This window comes from Bos mutus, chromosome 5 (genome assembly GCF_027580195.1).
Source record: "Bos mutus isolate GX-2022 chromosome 5, NWIPB_WYAK_1.1, whole genome shotgun sequence".
Taxonomy (NCBI): Eukaryota; Metazoa; Chordata; class Mammalia; order Artiodactyla; family Bovidae; genus Bos; species Bos mutus.
Window position 1 is genome coordinate 3,127,557 of NC_091621.1, and position 21,301 is coordinate 3,148,857.

The following is a 21,301-nucleotide window of genomic DNA, read 5'->3' on the forward strand; positions in this document are numbered from 1 at the left end:
ATCTGGGCAGTTTGCGGACTGCAGAGGGTGTCTAGGGTATGTGAGTGAATGGCTGGGGGTGACGATTTTGCTGGGGAACAAGAGCACTTGGTGAAAATGCACCCATGCATTTCACTGTATGCCCCTTGAGTTGGTAAAATTTCAGTCTTTCAGCCTCAAGTGTCGGGATCTCTTTTCCTGCCTATGAGAGCATAGGTGGGTACATCCACTTTGCAGAGCAATTTGGCTACATCTAGCAAATCTGACAGAGAAGGCAATGGCACCCCACTCCAGTACTCTTGCCTGGAAAATCCCATGGATGGAGGAGCCTGGAAGGCTGCAGTCCATGGGATCGCTGAGGGTCAGCCACGACTGAGCAACTTCACTTTCACTTTTCACTTTCATGCATTGGAGAAGGAAATGGCAACCCACTCCAGTGTTCTTTCCTGGAGAATCCCAGGGACGAGGGAGCCTGGTGGGCTGCCGTCTATGGGGTCACACAGAGTCGGACATGACTGAAGCGACTTAGCAGCAGCAGCAGCAAAGCTGAGGCAAGCACTGCCCCACCACAGCAATTCCATACCTGTGCCTGTGTCTTGGTGAAGCTCCCTTACTAGTATTGTTTATAATTGGAAAAATAGAAGTCACCTAAGTGTTCATTAGCAGGAAATGGGCAAATGGTAATGTGCTCATCAAATGGAATACTTGGCAGCAGTTAAACGGGAATCTGAGCTATATGTATCAACATACATGAATCTCACGAACACAATGTACCCCCAAAATTCATAAGAGTAGATTCTTTTGATGCTACTTACATAAGGTTTTTAAATGTGTAATGTCTATTATTGGGAATCCTTTGTAGTAGTTAAATATGAATAAACACAAGGGAATAATAAACACATAATTTATATGACGGTTACATCTGAGATAGGAAGGAAGGAAATGTGATGAGATAGGAGGGAAGGAAATGTGATGAGAAAGGACATCAGGGGCTTCAACTGTATGGACAATTGTTTATTGCTAAAGCTAAGTGATATTCACAGTATTGCTTTTAAAGTCTTTTTTCATGTGAAATATTCCATAATAACTCTTACACTGACAAATATTACCACCAGGAACATGCTTACCACTTATAACATGAAGTGGAAAGAGCAATAAGCAGAATTGGGTATGCATTATACTCCCAACTTTGTAAGAACAGAATAAATCAAAATAAAAATTTAGATTAAAAAAAGAAAAAGGGAAACCGATAATACACCAAAACCATTAAATTTCAAGGGTGATTTTTATTGTGCTCTTTGTACATAATGACATAGTACTTTTTTATAGTTTACAAAATTTTATAGTGAGTACACATTGCTTTTGGAATCAAAAACAAATATTGCCTTTTCTAAAATCTGCATTTGTTAACTCTAGACACTAGGATATTATACATTTTAGCCTGAAATGAGGAAGAAATTTCTTATTCAGCCTCTACTACAGGAAGCCCTTGCTTAGGTCTTAGAGCAAACAAGTCACATCGAGCTTGGAGTCTAACAGACCCATGTCCCAGCTCCACCCCTTCCCAGCAGCTGCCTGAGTCTCGACTTTTTGTGAAGTGTTACAAGAATACCTTTCCTGCTTGCCTCACGTGACCTTGGTGGGGGAAAATGAAATTGGGTCCGGGCCATGGCTTTGGGACCCACAACAGACCCTCTGTGGCAGTTACAGTCGTTCCTGTGTGTCAGACCAGGTGCTGGGCACCACAAGGGAAGACCTGGTTCCTCCTCCCAGAGCATCCAGGGTGTCAGGGGACAGCCCAGGGTTGAGGGACAGGCACCAGAATAGAAACCTGTACGGCACAGAGGGTGGGACATGATTACCTCTTCTGGAGTTGACCAAGTTGTGAAATTGTTACTAAATAATGAGGAGGGATAACCTCTGCCCTTAAGCAACTCCAAGTATACTTCTAGACACCGAACAAGCCTATTTCAAACAACATACAGACAGCATGAGCAGGAGATGCGTAGGTTCAGTCCCTGTCCCCTCACTTCCTAGCTGAGTAAGCATGGCCAAGACAAGCATCTGACCATCTGAGCCCCTCTCTTCCTCTGTATCACAGGGAGAGACATGCATGCCTTACAAGTCTTACCCAGACCCAGACTGTACCACAGATTCTGTGTCAGCCCCTTCCCTGGGTCAGGCCATGTTCTGGTTGCTGGGGTTATGACAGGGAACTAACCAGGCCAGGCTGCTGCCCCATCAGTCTTTAAAGGTGGGACTCCAGGACAGTAGCTCAACACAGCACCCATGCAGTGCAGCCCATAAATGCTTGTTCTCATCTTGATGTGACCACTATTATTTTTCTTCATTGGAAGGTAATTGCTTTACAATGTTGTATTGGTTTCTGTCGTACAACATCGTGAAATCAGTCAGAACTGTATATATGCATATATAAGGGCTTCCCAGGTGGCACTAGTGACCAGAGTGTCGGCGGTGATGCTCTGGGATGCTAATGAGTGGTTTTCTCTTGTCTCTTTCAGCTCACAGCCCCTCACTTCCCCGTGGTGGTTAAGCTGGGACATGCCCACGCCGGAATGGGAAAGGTATGAGAAGCAGCTCTTCCTTCCACTTACGTTAATACTCACGCGGCTCCCCCGGACCACCTGCTCCCCTCTCTCTGTATCCCCCAACACCCCCACCTTAGCCTAGCCTCCCAGAACAGAGAGTTAGAGGAACCCCACATTCCCTCCCTCCCCCCATAACACACCTTCCTCTGCACTCTCATGGATCACCTCTCCAGCTCGGTCCATACTTGCCAAACCCTCCCTGGCTAATCAGTTCCCGTGATTGTAGATTCAGAGAAATGTATGTACAGCACCTTGTAGATGGTTCTTATCATCTCCACAGCTGCGTGTAAGCACGTGTCTTACTCATCGCTTTATCACCTGCAGAGTTAGAACCTAGAAGGTGGTGAATGCATATGGCTCCATGGAGAAGCCCCTGGAGTCAGTCAGTTTCCACAAAAGTCAAAAACATATCCTCCACAGTCACAGCTGACACTGTTACAGAACCAAACTTGGGTCCACTCGCCCACATGCTATAAAGCCAGTCTCCTGACACCAGGTTGTGGTCAAAGAGAGCACAGCATTTATTGTCAAGGAGGACTGGGGGCTCCTGCTTTAAAACCTTGAACTTCCTAAAGGGTTTCAGCTGAGCATTCTTAAAGGCCAGGTGAGGGAGGGGGTCTCAGGGTATGTGATCAGTTTGCACAATTCTCTGATTGGTTGATGGTGAAGTCATAGAGTGGTTAATATGATCAATCCTTAGGCACCAGTAGGTCTGGAGACTCATGATCATCAAGTAGTTTTAATTTCTTCCATTCAGTGATGGTTTTAGCATCTGCAAAAACAACTCAGGAAGTGTGCATCGGATACTGTTATCTAAATACTTCAGAGAGGAGCTACAGCAGAAGATGAGGGGGAGGGGTCTGTCCCAGGAAGGCCCAAGAGGGTCCTGCTCGGTTACAACATATTGTGACACTGTACTGGTCAGATTTTTGCAGTTGCAAGTATAGAAACACAGCTCACGTTAGAGTGCAAAAGACAATTCGTTGATTCAAGCGTCAGAAAGTCTCGGATAGTTCCTGATAGATTCAGGCAGAGCTGGATCCAGGAGCTCAAATGATACTAGACCTATTGGCCCTGTTAATCTCTGCCTGGTGTTTTCTTCGCTTGGTTGAGTTAGACAGCTGTGGATGGCCCGCTCTGGTCCCTAAGCTCACCATCCCAGAGGAAGAAAGACCCTGTCTCTTTCTGGTGCCTCTATAAATCTCATGGAGGAATATTGATCAGTGCCTGCGCTTCTAGAGATTTACTCCTAAATAAGGGGGATGGGGATGGGGAAGTTGGGGTGGAGGGGAACAACAGGCTACCTCTCAAGCTTCTGGCTCAAACAGGACCGTGTGAGAACAGGTAGATTTCAGTGCCTGCGGTCCCCAGTGGAGGAACCTGAGGCCACATGCGAGGCCCAGCACAGCTGTGCGCCAGCAGGGGCCGGTAGAAACCTTGCTTTGTGTAGGCACAGTCCAACCATGAATAACCCTGCACCCTGCACCTCTGTTCTTCCCGTTCTTCCCATGCCGTATGCCTTCTGTGTAACCTCTTCCCACCTAAACTCCATCCCCTTCAAGCAGCAAAGGATGGAAAGGGTCGGACAGGTCAGGGCATGACCTCAGCTCTGACTTTGATGTTAACTGGAGCAAGTTGCCATCTAACTTCTTTTGGCCTCCTCATCTGGCAAATGATGATACTTCTTACAAACATCTTTAAAATGAATCCTTATCAATTATGTCGCAGTAAAACTGGAAGAAAAAAGTAAAATTTTTTTAAAGTCCTCCCTCCCTACTTCCTCTCCCTAAAAAGTACACATTGTGAGGGCAGAGCTTTTTACCTGTTTGCTCCCTACTGTTCCCACTGCCCACAGTGGCCCCAGCTGCACCCTGGCCCCTCAGGTTGCTGGGTGGTTGACTGACTCCCTCTTCACCCTGAGTCTGTTCCCCACTGCCTGTTCTCCCTACCTCTCCTCCCTCCCCTGTCATCTGACTACAGCTCTCTGCCCTCCTAAGGCTGCCCTCCCCGTGGTCCTCAATGACCCTCTGCTGCTAATTCAGTGATCATATCTCTGTTCATATGTGAACTGACCTGTCTACATCATTTGAAGCTGCTGGCCCTCCTTTCTGTCCTGAGATCCATGCCCCTCTCCTGGATCTCTGGCTCTCTCTCTGACCATTCCTTCACCGTCTCCTTCAAGAGATTTCCTTCCTGCCCCATCTTTAGCCTCATCTGTTCCATCAGCACACACTGTCTGAGTTCTCGTCTGCGGTTTCCACTGCAGCTCCCGTCTACACGCCAGCAGCCCTCCAGTCACCCTTGCTGTGCAGCGTCTCGGGCTCTTCTATCTAGTTACGTCCTCTGCATCTCCACTGGTCCGCCCGGGAAACCTCAGACTCTCAAAATCCCAGACCACACCCATTTTCTTTTCAGAGAGCCCACTCTCCTTCCTTGTCTTCATCCTCCTCCTCTTCCTGGGACTGTCTTTACAACAGGAATCCCCAGTCCCTCCATTGTCTTCAAACAGAAATCTGGGAATCACCTCCCCTCTTCTGTGTACACATGGTCATCATGTCCTGTCACTTACCCTTTATTAATGTTTCTCAAAAATGTCCTTTTCTTCTTGCCCCCCTGCCACCATCTTGGACAGTTTTGATAAAGCTAGAAGTTTCCCAAGAATTAAATTCTGTTTCTAAAGCTTAAAATAATCCCAGACAGGAAATAAAAAGAAGGAAATACTTAAAGAGACTGACGCAATGTCGGAGGAGGGGATGCCTCCCAGAGACGCAGGCCCCAGAGGAACTCCCAGAACATGGAAAGGAGGGCTCATCTCCAAGGATGAAAAGTGTCACTGGCTGGAATAAACTGAGGTTTGCAAAAAATGCTGAGATCAAGGGAAAGGGGCTTTTCTCCTTCTGTTTGGAATAAGAAAAGTATCAGAAACGGTCTGGACATGCCAACTGAGAAGATGATGTCATATTCATGGCTGAACAGGAGAAAAACAGGACAGTACCTTTTACAGGACTTTCACCTTCTCTCCAGAAGAAAGATTGTCTGCCTGGAGAGAAGCAAGGAGAACATTTCCAGGAAGAAACTGGTGAAGAGGCTGTTGAATTAACTCAGTCTTCCTGGAAATTCACCCAGGATCCCATGATTGAAGTTCCTGACCCTCCTCAAGTCTGTTTTTCCCCTTTGTTTGTATTGATCGGTGCCTACTCCATGCTGACGATAAGAGGATGAATAGGACCCAGTCCTTGCTCTCAAAAAACTGAGACAATTGCTTAGATAAATAAGTATAACACATGCTGGGGATCTGATGGAAGGCTGTGCAGGGTGTGTAGAGATGATTGAAGGAAGGAGCTTAATTCCACTTGCAGGGTGGAAGGATGAAAAGAGGTTCCACATCAAGGAAACCACAGGGTTTCGTGTGCCTGGAGATCTAAGGAATTCTAACAAACAAGAGAGACTCCAAGTCAAGAGATGGACTCTCTTATACTAAAACAAAGAATAGTGGATGCCACAGGGCAGAGAGATCAAAATAGAGTGAAGTGCTGTGCAGCTTGGGGAGCACTTAGACAGTTAGGAGGTAATCAGGAGGCACAACAGGAGTTCTCAAGAAACCAGAACGGCCAGATCAATGGTTCTTAAGGGGGAGGGTAGTCTTCCCCCAGGGAGCATTTGGTTACATCTGGAGGCAGTTTTGGTTGTCACAACTGGGGGTGGGGGGATGTTAGTGACACCTGGCATCTACCCTGCAGAAACCAAGGATGCTGCTGAACACCCTGAAATGCCTAAGACTGCCCTCCGACACACAACAGAGAATTATCCAGTCCAAGATGTCAATAGCATCAAAGTTGAAAAACCCAGGACAAAACTAATATTGTTTCCTTTGTTGAAAGTTTTACCAGGTTAGAAATCAAAGGAAGTAATGGTTATTATGGGCTTCCCTGGTGGCTCAGACGGTAAAGAATCCACCTGTAATGCGGGAGACCTGGATTCAACCCCTGGGTTGGGAAGATCCCTGGAGGAGAGCATGGCAACCCACTCCAGTATTCTTGCCTGGAGAAGCCCCGTGGACAGAGGAGCCTGGCAGGCAGCAGTCCATAGGGTCACAAAGAGTTGGACAGGACTGAAGAACTAAGCACAGCACAGTGGTTACTACAGAGTTCACCAGTCTGTTCCAAAGGATTGTAATTCATCAGGATGCTAAAGGCTATTTTGTTAAATATGAAAATTCCATGTTAAAGTAAATTTCTAGTGCAAAACTTCTCAGACTCATTAAGTTTGCTCATATACCTCCTGAGGGTAGAAGAACATAAAAACTTGTGCAGAATTTTCCAGATTTATAGGACCAATGAAACGTTTGACCAGTTTTTGAGATGCGTGTCCTTTCATTAACTTGTAAAAACTCTTTGCACATTATGACCATTCACCCTGTGTCATACTTTGCAATGATTTTTCTCCATTTGACAGCTACATGTCCATTTTATTATTCAGCTTTTAATCATTGTAAAGGTTTTTTTTTTTAATTGTAGTCATGTGTTTTGGGAGTTTGTTATAGTAACTAAAGGTGGTGATTTGATCTACTTGTTAGTTATGAGATCTTAGGTTAAGTTACTACCCTAGTATTATCTCATGTAAAAAGAGGATAATAATAGTATCAACCTAATAAGTTGGTTGTGAGGATTAAGAGACACTATGTATGTCAAACATAGCTCAGTGCTTGGAATGCAGTAGACACTCGATAAGTATTAGCTGTCATTATTACTAAGAATATTTGGGCCTGCTTTCAGAACCCCAAATCCAGCTGAAATCAATAAGGGAGTTATGACTAAACAGCATCCTCTGTCAGAAACCATTTCATTTGGCTACAGGTTCAATATGAATCAAATTGTTAAGGAGTTGCCAAAAGCTCTAATCCATAAACACCTAATAAATAGGTGAAAATGGGCTCAACTTTGTTCACCACTAGGGAAATGCAAATGAAAACCACAATGAGATGCCACTATAAAACCACAAGACTAGCTCAAGTTAAAAAGATTAGTAATTCTAAGTGTTGGCAAGAGCTTGGAACATTTGGAACATACCCACAGAGCTAGTGAAATTGTCAGTTTGTTTGATTTTATTTTTCATTAGAGGTTAATTACTTTACAATATTGTGATGGTTTCTGCCATACATAAACATGAGTCAGCCACAGGTATATGTGTGTCCTCTCCCTCTTGGACCGCCCTCCCACGCCCCTCCTCATCCCACCCCTCTAGGCTATCACAGAGCACCGGCTTTGGATTCCCTGCATCATACAACAAATTCCCACCAACTGTCTATTCAAAGTGTCAACTGATATAACTACTTTGGAATATGTGTTGCTATTATCTGCTGATCTGAAATTACAAAGAGTTGCTTTTTAGGTAAAGTGAAGTTGCTCAGTCGTGTCCGACTCTTTGCTACCCTGTGGACTGTAGCCCACCAGGCTCCTCTGTCCATGGGATTTTCCAGGCAAGAATACTAGAGTGGGTTGCCATTGCCTTCTCCAGGGGATCTTCCCAACCCAGGGATCGAACCCAGGTCTGCCACATTGCAGGCAGATGCTTTAACCTCTGAGCCAACAGGGAAGCCCATTTTTTAACTATACCCAACCTGAATGCATGTGTGTGAGTACTCCAGTGTTTATAGACGCTTGTTCATAGTTACCAAAATCTGGACACAGTCCATGTGTCCATTAAGAATAAAATATTAGTAGATAAATAAATTGCAGCAAATTCAGGCAAATGGGAATTTTCCAGAAATGAAAATGAATAAATTACAACTAAATATACAACAACATGCCTGAATCTCACAAACACACCAATGAATGAATTGTCAGATTTAAAAGGATGCCAATGTATATGATTCCATGTATATAAAATTCAAAGCCAGGGAAACTAATCTATAGTGCTATGTGGCATACGTATAAGATTATAAAACTTACGAAAGCAAGAAGATTACTACCTTAAAGAATGAAGTGAAGTAAAGTGAAAGTCACTCGGTCATGTCCAACTCTTGTGACCCCATGTAGCCTGCCAGGTTCCTCTGTCCATGGGGATTCTCCAGGCAAAAATACCGGAGTGGATTGCCATTTCCTTCTCCAGGGGATCTTCCCAACCCAGGAATCGAACCCGAGTTTCCTGCATTGCAGGCAGATTCTTCATCCACTGAGAAATGAGGGAAGCCCATTAAATAATAGAAGTTGCCTTTGTGGAGGAGGGAGGCGTGGTCATGGGGTACAGCCGGAGTGGTTCAAGCCTAGTTGTTGACGTGGGCGGTGCTTATGTGGATGTTTGCTCTGTGATTGGTAGCTCACTGAACTGTCACTTTCTACCAGGCAAGTCTTTCTGTGTGTGTTATATTTCAAGATAAAATAAGGTGTTTTTTTACCTTTATTAGGGCATATTAATGAAGATCTGATTTCCAAAGTAAAGTGAGAATCCTGCACTGCACTGGTCCCTGCATGGCTAGAACATTGTATTACGTTCTGGACTGTAAACAGGCTCTGGATGTTTGAATCATTGATAAATGAATGTGTTCAGGAGAAAATGAGCTGAGTAGTGGAGGGCAGAGCCTTCCAGCCTGGGAGGGCTAGAGACAGTGTGGCTGGCATCCTCAGAAACATGGAGAATTGTCCTGGGAAGGTCGGCTGGATATTTCTGTGTATTAGTAACAGGTAGGAGCCAAAAATGGGACCAAGGTCCGGGAGAAAGGCATGTCAGTTGTGTTGAAAGAGCAACTTTCTAACAATCAGAGGTGAACATTAATGGAATGAACAGCTGCTTTGTGTAGAAAGTTCTCATCAATGCAGAACTGGAGCAAAAATAAATATGTACTAGAGAGTTTCAAGAGAGTTTAAGCATTATTTGAGATTTTCTGCCTGAGATGTTTGAACTTGGTGAAATTGAGACACTTCTGTTTATGTTTTTATGTGGATATGTGAACTTTTTTTGCAACGGAAAGGGTCCATAGCTTCTTTCACCTTTTCACAGGGGCCATGATCCTTCCAAAGTTTAACACACCCTGAAGATGACTGCTACAGTATCTTCCAATGATGAGAATCTGTGGTTTTGATCAATACTATGAGCAGCCTATTGAATGGGATGGTGTATCTGTTATCATCATAGAACTTGAGTTCGTGGCCAACTGCCTATGGGGTAGCATTTGTAGAAAGCAGGGATTCTGATTTTAATCTGGATTTACCATTTACCAGTTGTGTGTTGTTCACTAAGCTGCATAATCTCTCTGTGCCTAGATTTCCTCATGTCTAATATGGGGACAATAATTTCCCTCCTGCAGTTGTAATGATGATAGAATCAATCAGCCCAGGCTTGGGAAGATGCTGGGTCAACACTCAGGGAATGGGAGCTTTAAAAACCCACTGCTAATATAAACTGTTCATCTGATGACTTAACTGCTTATCTCAACTAAGATGAGATAAGCAGTTGCTCATAATAGACCAAAAGGGGAGAAAAATTAAATTCTGGGCAAATTCTTAAAGTAAGCAAAATGGGCTTCTGGCATCCCCAAGAGAGGGCAAGATAACAAACAAACCCCAGCCTGGGAGACGCCTTCTCCTTATTTTGTAAATTCAGACTTTCAGGGCTTGAGTCCCAGCACCTCACTTAGAAGATAAGAACCTGGGGCCCCAGAGAGGAAAAGGGTCTTGCCCAAGGCCACCCAGTGAGGAAGCACCCCACCCCTAGGATCAGAACAGGAAGGGAAAGAAAGTCTTCTGAGATGATTCCACCCCATTACATACTTGAGAGATTAAGAATAGTAGTAATAATAATAGCCAGAGTGATAGTAAAAGCTAATTCTCTACAGAGTTTACTCTGTGCAGGCATTGTTCTAAGTGCTTTATAAATTAGTCATTACTATCTATAAATTACTATCCTCATAACCACCCTATGAGGAAGATATTAATCCTTTCAGTATCCCCACTTGACAGATGGGGAAACTGAGACACCAGGAGTAGGAGGCAGAGTTGGGGTTCAACCCCAGGCAGTCTGGTTCTGGCTTCTAAGTTCTGATAGATAAAGGGCGTTGCCATGATCACAGTTTAGTAAGCCCAGACATGGGTATCCTAACACTCCCCCTTGCCCAGGGTTTGTTGTTCTACTAAGAGTAGCCTGGAGTGATGAGGTGCAGGGTTGAGCTGACCTGTGTATTCTGAGGGGTCAAAGTGACAGCTCCCAATGCACTGTCTCCAGCAGCATCTTGCACACCCTGGCGTCTTGCACACCCCGGCGTCTTGCACACCCCTGCATCTTACACACCCCGGCGTCTTGCACACCCTCACATCTTGCACATCCTGGCTCGACCAGGACCGCTGCTGTCCTCAGCTCCCAGCGACCTGGACTCCATCTCTTCTTTCGCGCTGACTCTCCCAGTGAGATTTCCCAGCACTGTCTGCTTCTTTAAGTGGGAGTAGATAGTCAGCTGACACAGTCATGGAGAGAAAGGACTAGAAAACGAGCAAATGAGCAAACGGAACCCAGGGGAACACTTAAGACATAGAGTGCTCCCCCAGCACCTGGGTGACGACCTGGGAGGAAAGTCGCTCTGTGTTTCATGCTCAGCAGAAACCAAGTCAGGTGAGAACAGGAGAGGCTTCACCCTGCAAGGTGTTCAGGGAAGGAGTGTTCAAGGCCCTGCCGGGCTGTGAGGGGAAGAAGGGAGAGGGACCCATACTCTGTACCCCCGCTCACCCTCCCTCTCAACTCCACCGTCCACCAAATCCCCCTCCCCCTGGATGACCACTGCCTCCTTTACTCTCTGCTTCTCTCCAATAACATGGGCCCTGAAGGCAGTTCCATCCACTCTTTACCCCTTAGAGAAAATTGTAAACACCGTACTCTGCTTCTCAGAGCCTCTGGCACGAGGTTACTCTCTCTCTAAGCACGATATACACCGCGGGTCCTCATTATTCACAGATACTGCATTTATGAGTTTACCTACTCACTAAAAATGTATTCATCACCCTGAAATCAATTCTCGCAGCCTTTTCAGTGGCCATTCACAGACACGTGCAGAGCGGTGAATAATTTGCATGTTCCTTCCCAATTGAGGTCAGCTCTGCCTTCTTGTTTCAGCCTGTAATCAAGTATCCTCTTCTTGAGGTGTTTAATGCCACACTTTTGCATTTTTGTACCTTTTTTTTTGGTGATTTCATTGTTAAAATGGCTCCCCAGCATAGGGCTGGGATGCTGTGTTCCTAATCCCAAGCAGGCTGTGATGTTTCTTATAGGAAAAAAAAAAAAAGCCTGTGTTAGATACGCTTTGTTCAGGTATGAGTCTTGGTGCTTGTGGTTGCCGTTGGCTATGAATTCAATGTTAATGAATCAACTATGTATATTAAAAATTTGTCTTTAAAAGGAAGCACACGTAACAAGGTTATATATTGATGAGTTGATGAAAATGTAGCCATAAGCTTGCAGGAACCAAATCCTGTTTTCCTCTAGGAGCAGTAGTTCAGGATTCACTAATTCAGTGCTTGTTACAATGTTACAGAATGTAACTACTGTGAATAATGAGAACGGACTCGTGTGTGTGTGTGTGTGTGTGTGTGTACATATGTGTATATACCACACACACAAACACATATTCTGTAAAGAGTTCTAAGGGTCTCTTTCTTCCTTTGGATGCCAAAATGCCACCATTCTAAGGACAAACAGAAGCAACTAAAACAGTTATTTCAGTCTGACACTTGCCATGTTGAAGGTGACATCACCTGGATCATCAACTTGTTTTCCTTACAAGGGTTTAAGGCTGAGATATCTACTGCTGAAACTCACTCCTCTAATCCTCACATCTTTCCACCATCCTTGGTTGGCCTGGGCTCAGGAAACCTGGGTCCTCCTGCCAGCCTCATACTCCCTGGGGCCCACAGCATCCCCTTGGGCAAGTCATTTAAACACATGAGTGCAGGGTGTCAAATACATCAAATATACATGATGTTCCTCACCAAGCACTTGGAAAAGCTAGTGAATCGAATTGTGTTAAAAAGCATGAAGCGGCTCATGACTGTGAGATGGGGAGGTAAGCAGAGGAGGATGTGGACTTTTGACTTAGACCTCACTGGACTCTGATCTGGACTCTGCCATCTGCTAGCATTGTGACCTGGAGCAAATCCCTTGCCTTCTCTGGGGTAATTCAGAGCAGATGAGATGGGATGAGCAAAGGCACACCAGCTGTTGCAGAAGCATCAGTGCCTTCAGCATCTCCTCTAACCCTCAGAGACACTCTGACAGCTCTTCCTGATTGCAGCTTTGCAGAGGTTCCAAGAGCTGTTTTGCTTAAACTCACAGGTAAGTGACAGAAGCAGAATTCGAACTAAGGTTGTCAGGTCCCTCAGCCCGCTTCTTCCTGCTGCCTGGGACCCGCAGGAACGCCCTGGTGGAATCATCGCTTCCTGTTTTAAGGCCACCAGCCAACTTAATAAGAGAGTTGATTTATAAAGAATTTCACAGGGTTCCACCCAAGAAACATGTGAGTACCTTGGAGGCCAGCACTGACCTTTGCCTATGAACCACTCTTGTCTGCTGAACTGACTTCATCCCAGGCCTAAAGCCAAGAATAAGCACACTCATGCAAGAGAATGAGAAGAAGAGAAAGAAGACTATCAGCCCCTGGCACAGTGCTTTACAATCAGGGTACACCCCAGCCACCTAAAAGGCCCCATTTTGTCAAGAGGGACAGAGACATAGAAACAGTCTCCTCTGGAAAGATATGCTACCTGCTCAGTGTGCACTGACCGCACCACTCCTCCATGGAAAACAGAATATTTCTGAGCTGACAAACACTGAAAAACAGTAGGATTTCCTCTTTCTTTTTTCTGCTTTCCTGGCAGTGTCTGTTGACCCATCTTGGCTTTGTATTCAAGAAAGGTCAGAGAAGTCATGCCTTAAGAGGCTCCCAGAAGGAGGAGGGGGCGCACGCTGCCTGTTAGAGTGAGACACTGTAATTTCCCACAATCTGATGAGCAGCTCCGTACTTCTACCCCAGCTTGACAGTCAATTTGCAAAGTATTTCCACACTGGGAGCCTGCTTAGGCTCAAGCCATCTTTTGATGAGAGTATTGTTATCATGACACCCATTTAACAGATGAGACCAGCAGAAATCAAGGAGGCAAAATGATTGGGTGTATGGTCACACACTGCATTCTGTGAAGGCTGTTCATTCTTTCCTCTGGTCCCGGAACCCATGCCAGAGGAGGGAAGCCTCCAGAGAGCTCGCCAGCCCATCCAGAACACAGCCTGTGTGTCCACTGAGGTCTTCCTCAGCCAAAATATGCAGGCGCAGCCCATTGTTGCTATTAGTGGGCTAGAGAAGTGATGGCCTGAAACAAGCAGGTGCCCCCATGCTCACTGCGGCCGTGGCCCAGGGCAGCCTCCCACCACGCTTCCTGCAACTGAGAACAGCCACTCCTCTGGCTTTTTGGAAGTGAGTCCACTTAGAGGCAGCTGGCACTGTGGCTGACAGAGGGAAGTGGCAAGGTTGTTTGTGGGAGAAGGATGTAAACAGTGGGCTCACTATGTTTTGGGGTATGTGTGTTGGGGTTGCAGGGGGGCTGGGTGAGCAGAAGATGTCTTATGCACAGTTATCAGTACCTCTACTAAAGCCTCTGAACAAATGAACTGTTGGCAGAGTCTGTACTCTTACCTCGACTCCTCACCCCCAGCCCCAAGGATCCTTCATACACCAACACTCAATCCTCCAGTAGTGAGATCAGAAGACCCAAGGAGGGGCCGCGTGGGACAGCAGATGCTGTCATGACACATCATGACACTCTTGGAAAATGGTTGAAACGAGGATTGAGTGGATCAGTGGAGAAGGCTCCCTGCAGTTGACAAGAAGAGCCTGAGGCTCCCAGCCACCCTGAGGGATCAGAGAGCAGCAGCAAGAGCACCTTATTAGGATGCTCTGGCTGATGAGTGAGGTGAGTGTAGCCCCTGAGTCAGACAGGCCTGAGATCCTTGACGTGGATCCTTGACAGGCCTTGCTCTTCAACATGGGAACTTTGTAGAAAGATGAGTTAGAAGGATTTAGTTAGAGTTAGAAAAGGCAGAGGAACCAGAGATCAAATTGCCAACATATGCTGGATCATAGAAAAAGCAAGGGAATTCCCAAAAAGTCATCTACTTCTGCTTCATTGAGTATGCTAAAGCCTTTGACTATGTGGATCACAACGAACTGTGGAATATTCTTAATAAAGTGGGAACACCAGACCACATTACCTGCCTCCTGAGAAACCTGTATGCAGGACAAGAAGCAACAGTTAGAACTGGAACCCTGAATATTCATTGGAAGAACTGATGCTGAAGCTGAAACTCCAATACTTTGGCCACCTGATGTGAAGAGCTGACTCACTGGGAACGACCCTGATGCTCGGAAAGATTGAGGGCAGGAGGAGAAGGGGATGACAGAGGATGAGATGGTTGGATGGCATCACCACCTCGATGGACATCAGTTTGAGAAAGCTCCAGGAGTTAGTGCCGGATGGGGAAGCCTGGCATGCTGCAGTCCATGGGGTTGCAAAGAGTAAGACACGACTGAGTGACTGAACAGCAACAACAACAATAATGGGTGAAGAGTTACTCTGCAGATTGACTGACATAAAGTACTTTAAAAATTTGTGGATCATTAAAGAGATGCAGTGAAAGTAGTGACAGCTTTTCTCTTCTTGGGCTCCAAAATCACTGCAGATGGTTACTGCAGCCATGAAATTGGAACATGTTTGCTTTTTGGAAGGAAAGCTATGACAAACCTAGACAGCATATTGAAAAGCAAAGACATCACTTTGCTGACAAAGGTCCGTAAAGTCAAAGCCATGGTCTTTCCAATAGTCATGTATGGATGTGAGAGTTGGACCATAAAGAAGGCTGAGCACCAAAGAATTGATGCTTTTGAACTGTGGTGCTGGAGAAGACTCTTAAAAGTCCCTTGGCCTGCAAGGAGATTGAAGCAGTCAATCCTAAAGGAAATCAGTCCTGAATATTCATTGGAAGAACTGATGTTGAAGTTGAAGCTCCAATGTTTGGCCACGTGATATGAAGAACCAACTCACTGGAAAAGACCCTGATGCTGGGAAAGATTGAAGGCAAAAGGAGAAGAAGGCAGCAGAGGATGAGATGGTTGGATAGCATCACTGACTCAATAGACATGAGATTGAGCAAACTCCAGGAGATAGTGAAGGACAGAGAAGCCTGGTGTGCTGCAGTCCATGGGGTCAGAAAATGTCAGACATGACTTAGCGGCTGAACAAAGAGATTTTGATTCACTTGCTCTGGGCCTAAGTGCTCCCTGTATTTTTAAGTCTTTACAGATCACTGGGGAATCTCCTTAAGATGCAGATTCTGATTCACTAGGCCTGAGTGAGGCTTGCCTGGGAATCTGCCTTTCTAACAAGCTGCCAGGTGATGTCAGTGGTTCTAGTCCCTGGCATCTAGTCATACTAGTCAGGGGTCAGCAAACTTTTTCATTATAGAGCCAGATGGTAAACATCTTAACCTTTCAGGCTAAATGGTTTGTTGCAACTACTGGACTCCACACCGAACTAGCCCTAGACAAGAGGTAAATGAATGTGCATGGCCATGTTCCACTGTAAATTTGTGAACACTGAAATCTCAGTTTCATATGATTTTTACATGTTGTGGGATATTGTTCTTCTTTTGATTTTTTTTCCCCAGCCATTTAAAAACCATTCTTAACACATGGGCCTCACAAAAACCCTCAGTCACCCTTCCCATACTGGGCTGTAAACCCCTGGGTACCCTAGCTGCACCCGCTGACTCCATCTCCCCCCTAGCCTGGCCAGGGCCCTGAACAGTGGGAAGCCCTTCCTTCACCCTGCACAATGGAGGGGCCCTGGGAAGTTGAGGTGTTGCCTTTCAGAGCTGACACTTGTCAGGTGCCTCCCTTCCCTTCCATTCAATCTCACGGTCACACTGTAACTCTATAAACATCCGGGCAAAAGAATCAGTGACCCAGAGCTCAATACCAACAGAAGGAGTTCTGATTTATTAAAGAGAAGAGCAAAGGAAAGGAACCAAAAAACTGATAAGCAGGATAATTAGGCAGTTCCCTAAACAGTCCATCAAGCCCTCTGTTGTTCCCATCACTTCCCACCACCCCTTCCGACCCCTGGCAGCACGTGACCCAGGCTGCCAGGGCGCGGACATCCTTTGGACTCTGGGTCTCAGTCTTCAGAAGGATTGGAGGAGGGGCAAAGGCTTTTGAGAACTTGAGGCCAGGACTCTTGTGTTCATTCAACCAACGTTAATGGAGTTGGTGCCTAGCTGTTCTGAGTTAAGGACTCAGTAAATGTTTATTGAATATTTTGGCAAAAATTTATGAGCATTTGTTATATGCAAAGGATGGGCTAGGCCCTGAGGTGAAGGACCCTTGGTTAAGATCGAGACATGAAAAAGACATGGCTCCTGAATGCAGGAAATTTACACATGAAAGACACAGGCTCTCACTAGACTACACTCTAATGCAGGACTTGGCAGATTACCCCCCACAGGTCAAATTTAGTCCTGGACCTGGTTTTGTTAATAAAGATTTTGTAACACAGCCCTGCCTGTTTGTGTACATATCGTCTATGGCTGCTTCTACACTACAACATCAGAGTTTAATCATTTTCATGGCCTGCAAATCCTAAAATATTTACCACCGTACTCTTCACAGAAAAAGTTTGCTGATCTATAGTCTAGAGCAGTGGTTTTCCAAAAATTTGTATAGCAAATCACGATAAGCAATACATCTTATAGGAGGCGGCAAAGATAAAAGAATAAATAAATTACACTGCAGTATGTCAGGTGAGGAGAAGGATTCTGAAGGCAGAAACAGGATAAGAGGAACAGATCGTGAGGAGGGCAGGGGAGTGATCAGGGAAGCCTTTCTGTGCCGTGGCATATGAAGGAAGGAGAGAGTGAGCTGTGTGGACCCTGAGGAAGAGCCTGACGGTAGAGGGAAGAGCATGCGCAAAGCTCCTGGGGTAGGAGTAGGTGCTTGAGGTGAACAGGGATGGAAGTAAGACTGGTGAGCTGGGGAGAGGTGACAGAAGAAGATCGTGTAGACAGCTGACTACAATCAGGGCATAATGTAGTCAACCTTGCAGCAGAAATGCAAGCCAAGGACTGAGAAGAGAGTTTAGGTAAAACCGGACCACAAGGGCTTTCCTGGTGGGTTAAGAATCCATCTGCCAATGCAGGGGATGCGGGTTCGATCTCTGGTCCGTGAAGATTCCACATGCTGCCGAGCAACTAAGCCTGTGCGCCACAACTACTGAGCCCACGTGCCTAGAGCCCACAAGAGAAGCTCCACAAGAGAAGCTACCACAGTGAGCTCAAGCCTGCTCACTGCAAGGAGAGAAAACCCTTGCAGCAGCCAAGACCCAGCACAGCCAAAACAATGAATAACTTTATTTTTTAAAAAACTGAACCATGAGTAGATACACATATATGTATAATTGAATAACTTTGCTGTACACCTAAAAATATCCCAACATTGTCAATCAACTGTACTCCAATATAAAATTAAAAGTTAAAAAAAAAAAACTGAACCACGATGGAGGGTGTATTCATTTGTCCAGAAATTTTGTCCTGTAAGTGTGTGCAGGGATTGTGATGAGACAACTAATAATCACGAGCCCTCCTTCAAGGAGTTCCCTCCCTTATAGTGTCAGAGGCGGTGCAGCCAAATACATTGTAACAGAGGGACATGTCAGACCAGCAGGAGCACCTCTATGGACCAGAGATTTCCACATGACAGGAAGACTCAGCTACATCTCAAAGGATGAGAGACATACTTCAGGTTGATAAAGCTGGGGAAAACATTCTAAGTGGTGGGATCTGCCCACACAAACACGTAAAGGCCCAAGGGAGCATTGCAAGCTGCCAGGTGCAGTGGGAGCAGGGCTTCTCAAGTCCAACAATGTGTTGGAAGCACCCAGAACGCTTTGAAATTATACTGCTCCCTGGGGCCCACCCCCAGACTTTGCCGTGATTGGCTGGAGGAGGGCCCAGGCATTGGCATTTTTTTTCTCCCCAGGAGATGCTAGGTGAAAGAACTTCCCTGGTGGCTCAGATAGTAAAGCGTCTGCCTACAATACGGGAGACCTGGGTTTGATCCCTGGGTTGGGAAGATCCCCTGGAGAAGGAAATGGCAACCCACTCCAGTTCTGTTGCCTGAAAATCCCGTGGACGGAGGAGCCTGGTAGGTTACAGTCTATGGGGTCGCAAAGAGTCGGACACGACTGAGCAACTTCATTTTCACTTTCAGGCAATACTAATGTGATGCCAGTATTCAGAGCCATGAGCTGCAGGGAGACCTGGACGAGTAGGTGAGACTAGGCAGGGGTCAGGAGCAGATTGTAGGTGCATTTTATTCTGTCCTCTACAATGTGGGCTTTATCTTCTAGGTAAGAGACAGACCCAATGGCAGGGTTTGAACAATGATGGGCGTGGTTAGATTTCTAAGGTGGAGAAAGCTCTCTGGCAGCAATGTGAGAGCAGAGGAGACCAGTGGGGGCAAGGAAGGGGAAGATTAGAGTCCCTGGGAGTTATTAGGGAAACACTGTAGCAGTTCAGAGAAGAAACAAGGGTTTGCACCCAGTCAGGAGCCCAGACAGTGGGACAGAGATAAGGATGCAGTCAAGAGATAAGGGAAAAGCAGAACTGTAAGAACTCAGTGACTGCCTGAATGAGAAGAAAACTGAGACTGTAATGATCCCATTGACTGAAATATGAGATAGAAGAGAATAGGCCTGAGGGGGAAGAGAATGAGTCCAGTTTTAAGCATTTTTATTTGGAGGCACCAGTGGAAAATAACAATAATAATAATCACAAGCCATTTATTGAGCACTTACTAGGTGCTGGGCCCCCTGTACTCCATTCATTGTCTTACTTGATTGTCACAACAGCTCAATGAAGTAGATAATCCCATCGTCCCCGTTTTACAGCTAAAGCTCAGAGAAGCTCGGTAAGTGTGAAGAATGATAACTGTTACTGTATATGTACATGCCACTTTGCAGAGTGGGGCACATCGTGAGTGCTCAGAAAATGGCAGTAATATTAATTATTACTATCTTCTCTCCATCACAGGCAGGAAACACAGGTCAAGTCTGCAGGGAGAGGAACCAGTCATATTTGGAAACCCCATGTCTATATAGATGTATATATACTTAGTATATATGTTTGTATATACTAAGAGATGTATACTTAAATGCCTTAATGTGTATTTATGCCATCAAACTCATACTCCATCTGTTGCTGCTTTTTCTTTTTGGCTTTTTTTTTTTTTTTTCAAATTTTTTATTTATTTTATTTTGGGCTCTGCTGGGTCTTCACTGCTGCACACGGGCTTTCTCTGGTTGTGGCAAACAGACTTCTCATTGCGGAGGTTTTTCTTGTTGCAGAGCACAGGCTCTGGGACACAGGGTTTCAGGAGTTGCGTGCTCAGGCTCAGCAGTTGCGGCACACAGGCTTAGTTGCCTCAAGGCATGTGGGATCTTCCTAAACCAGGGATCGAACTCCTGTCTCCTGCATTGGCAGGCAGATTCTTAACCACTGGACTACCAGGGAAACACCTCTTTTTGGCTTTTTAATTAAGCATCTTAAATGCCTCTTGATCTTACCTCTTCTCCAGTCCTACCCACTCCGGCTCCATAATTATTTTATTTCTTTAAATTTTTTTTTTCCCAAAGCTAATCTCATTCTACTCGCATTTGTTCTGTTCTGTGAGCAAACCTGTGTTGCTGGCTGTGCAGCCAGATTAGGTCTTTTTCTTGTGGAAAGAAAGAAAACTTCATTTTTTAAAACATAGCTCCTCTTGCCTGTTCCAATACCAAACAAACAAAGCTGCTATTCATTTCAGCATCTCCCCATCTCTATCATGCCCAGAGTCATTTTATCAGCAGAGCCTCTCGGGCTGTCTCTCCAAGAGCCTGGAACAGCAAATAAGAATGTTCTAAAAGTGAGTGCTATGAAAATATAATCCCATTTAATGAGGCCACCAAGAGCAAGGCTGTTGCTCTCTTGGTGAGTGCAGAAGCAAACGTTCTGTTTAAAGTCATGGTTAGAAAATGCCAGCTTCTCAGCGAAAAGCATCAGCTGGCCCATCACTAGTTAGCGACTCAGGGGCAAGGAGCTGAGGCAGCTGGAAGGAAACCTTAGAAGCCAGCCACCAGTCTCCCGAAGACCCTCTCCTCATAGCTGGAGAGCCCTGCCCCACCATGATATGTCTGCCGTGACCCTGCTCTTCTTGCCGCCTCCCCTCAGTGTCAGAGCTTACTCCATGCTGTCCCGTTCATGGGCTCCTCCGTATCCAGTCGGAGGTGTGCAGCCCAATTTCCTATCCAGCACTTCCTTAGCAATGACCTGGCCTGGCTCTTTGGTCTCTGAGTCCTCTGTCCAGTGAACAATAAAACTGAAACTCTCCATATTTATAGGCAGATCCATGCGGACTCAACTGTGGTCTCCTTGTAGGAGTCTGTGCCCACAAAGAAGGAACCCCCAAGCTTCTCCAGGGTACCTCAAGACTCCGTGGTGTCCAGGTTGAAAACCACTCCTTAGGTCAAAAGAGTGCCCAGAGGTCATGTTCAGCATCTGTTGTTCATTTATTTGTTAAAAAAAAAAAAAGATCCCACTAAGATCCCACTATCCATCCCACTGTATGGATACATATATGTTTATTGGAGAAT

The 21,301-nt window shown here is 45.6% G+C and overlaps 1 protein-coding gene across 1 annotated transcript in view; it reads left to right on the plus strand.

Annotated features, from left to right (window-relative positions):
- Positions 1–21,301, plus strand: part of SYN3 (synapsin III) — a 499,918-nt gene that overhangs the window by 433,088 nt on the left and 45,529 nt on the right. Inside the window, exon 7 of the mRNA XM_070370203.1 lies at positions 2,502–2,564. Coding sequence (XP_070226304.1) covers positions 2,502–2,564 — 63 coding nt within the window. The remainder of the gene's footprint in view (positions 1–2,501; positions 2,565–21,301) is intronic.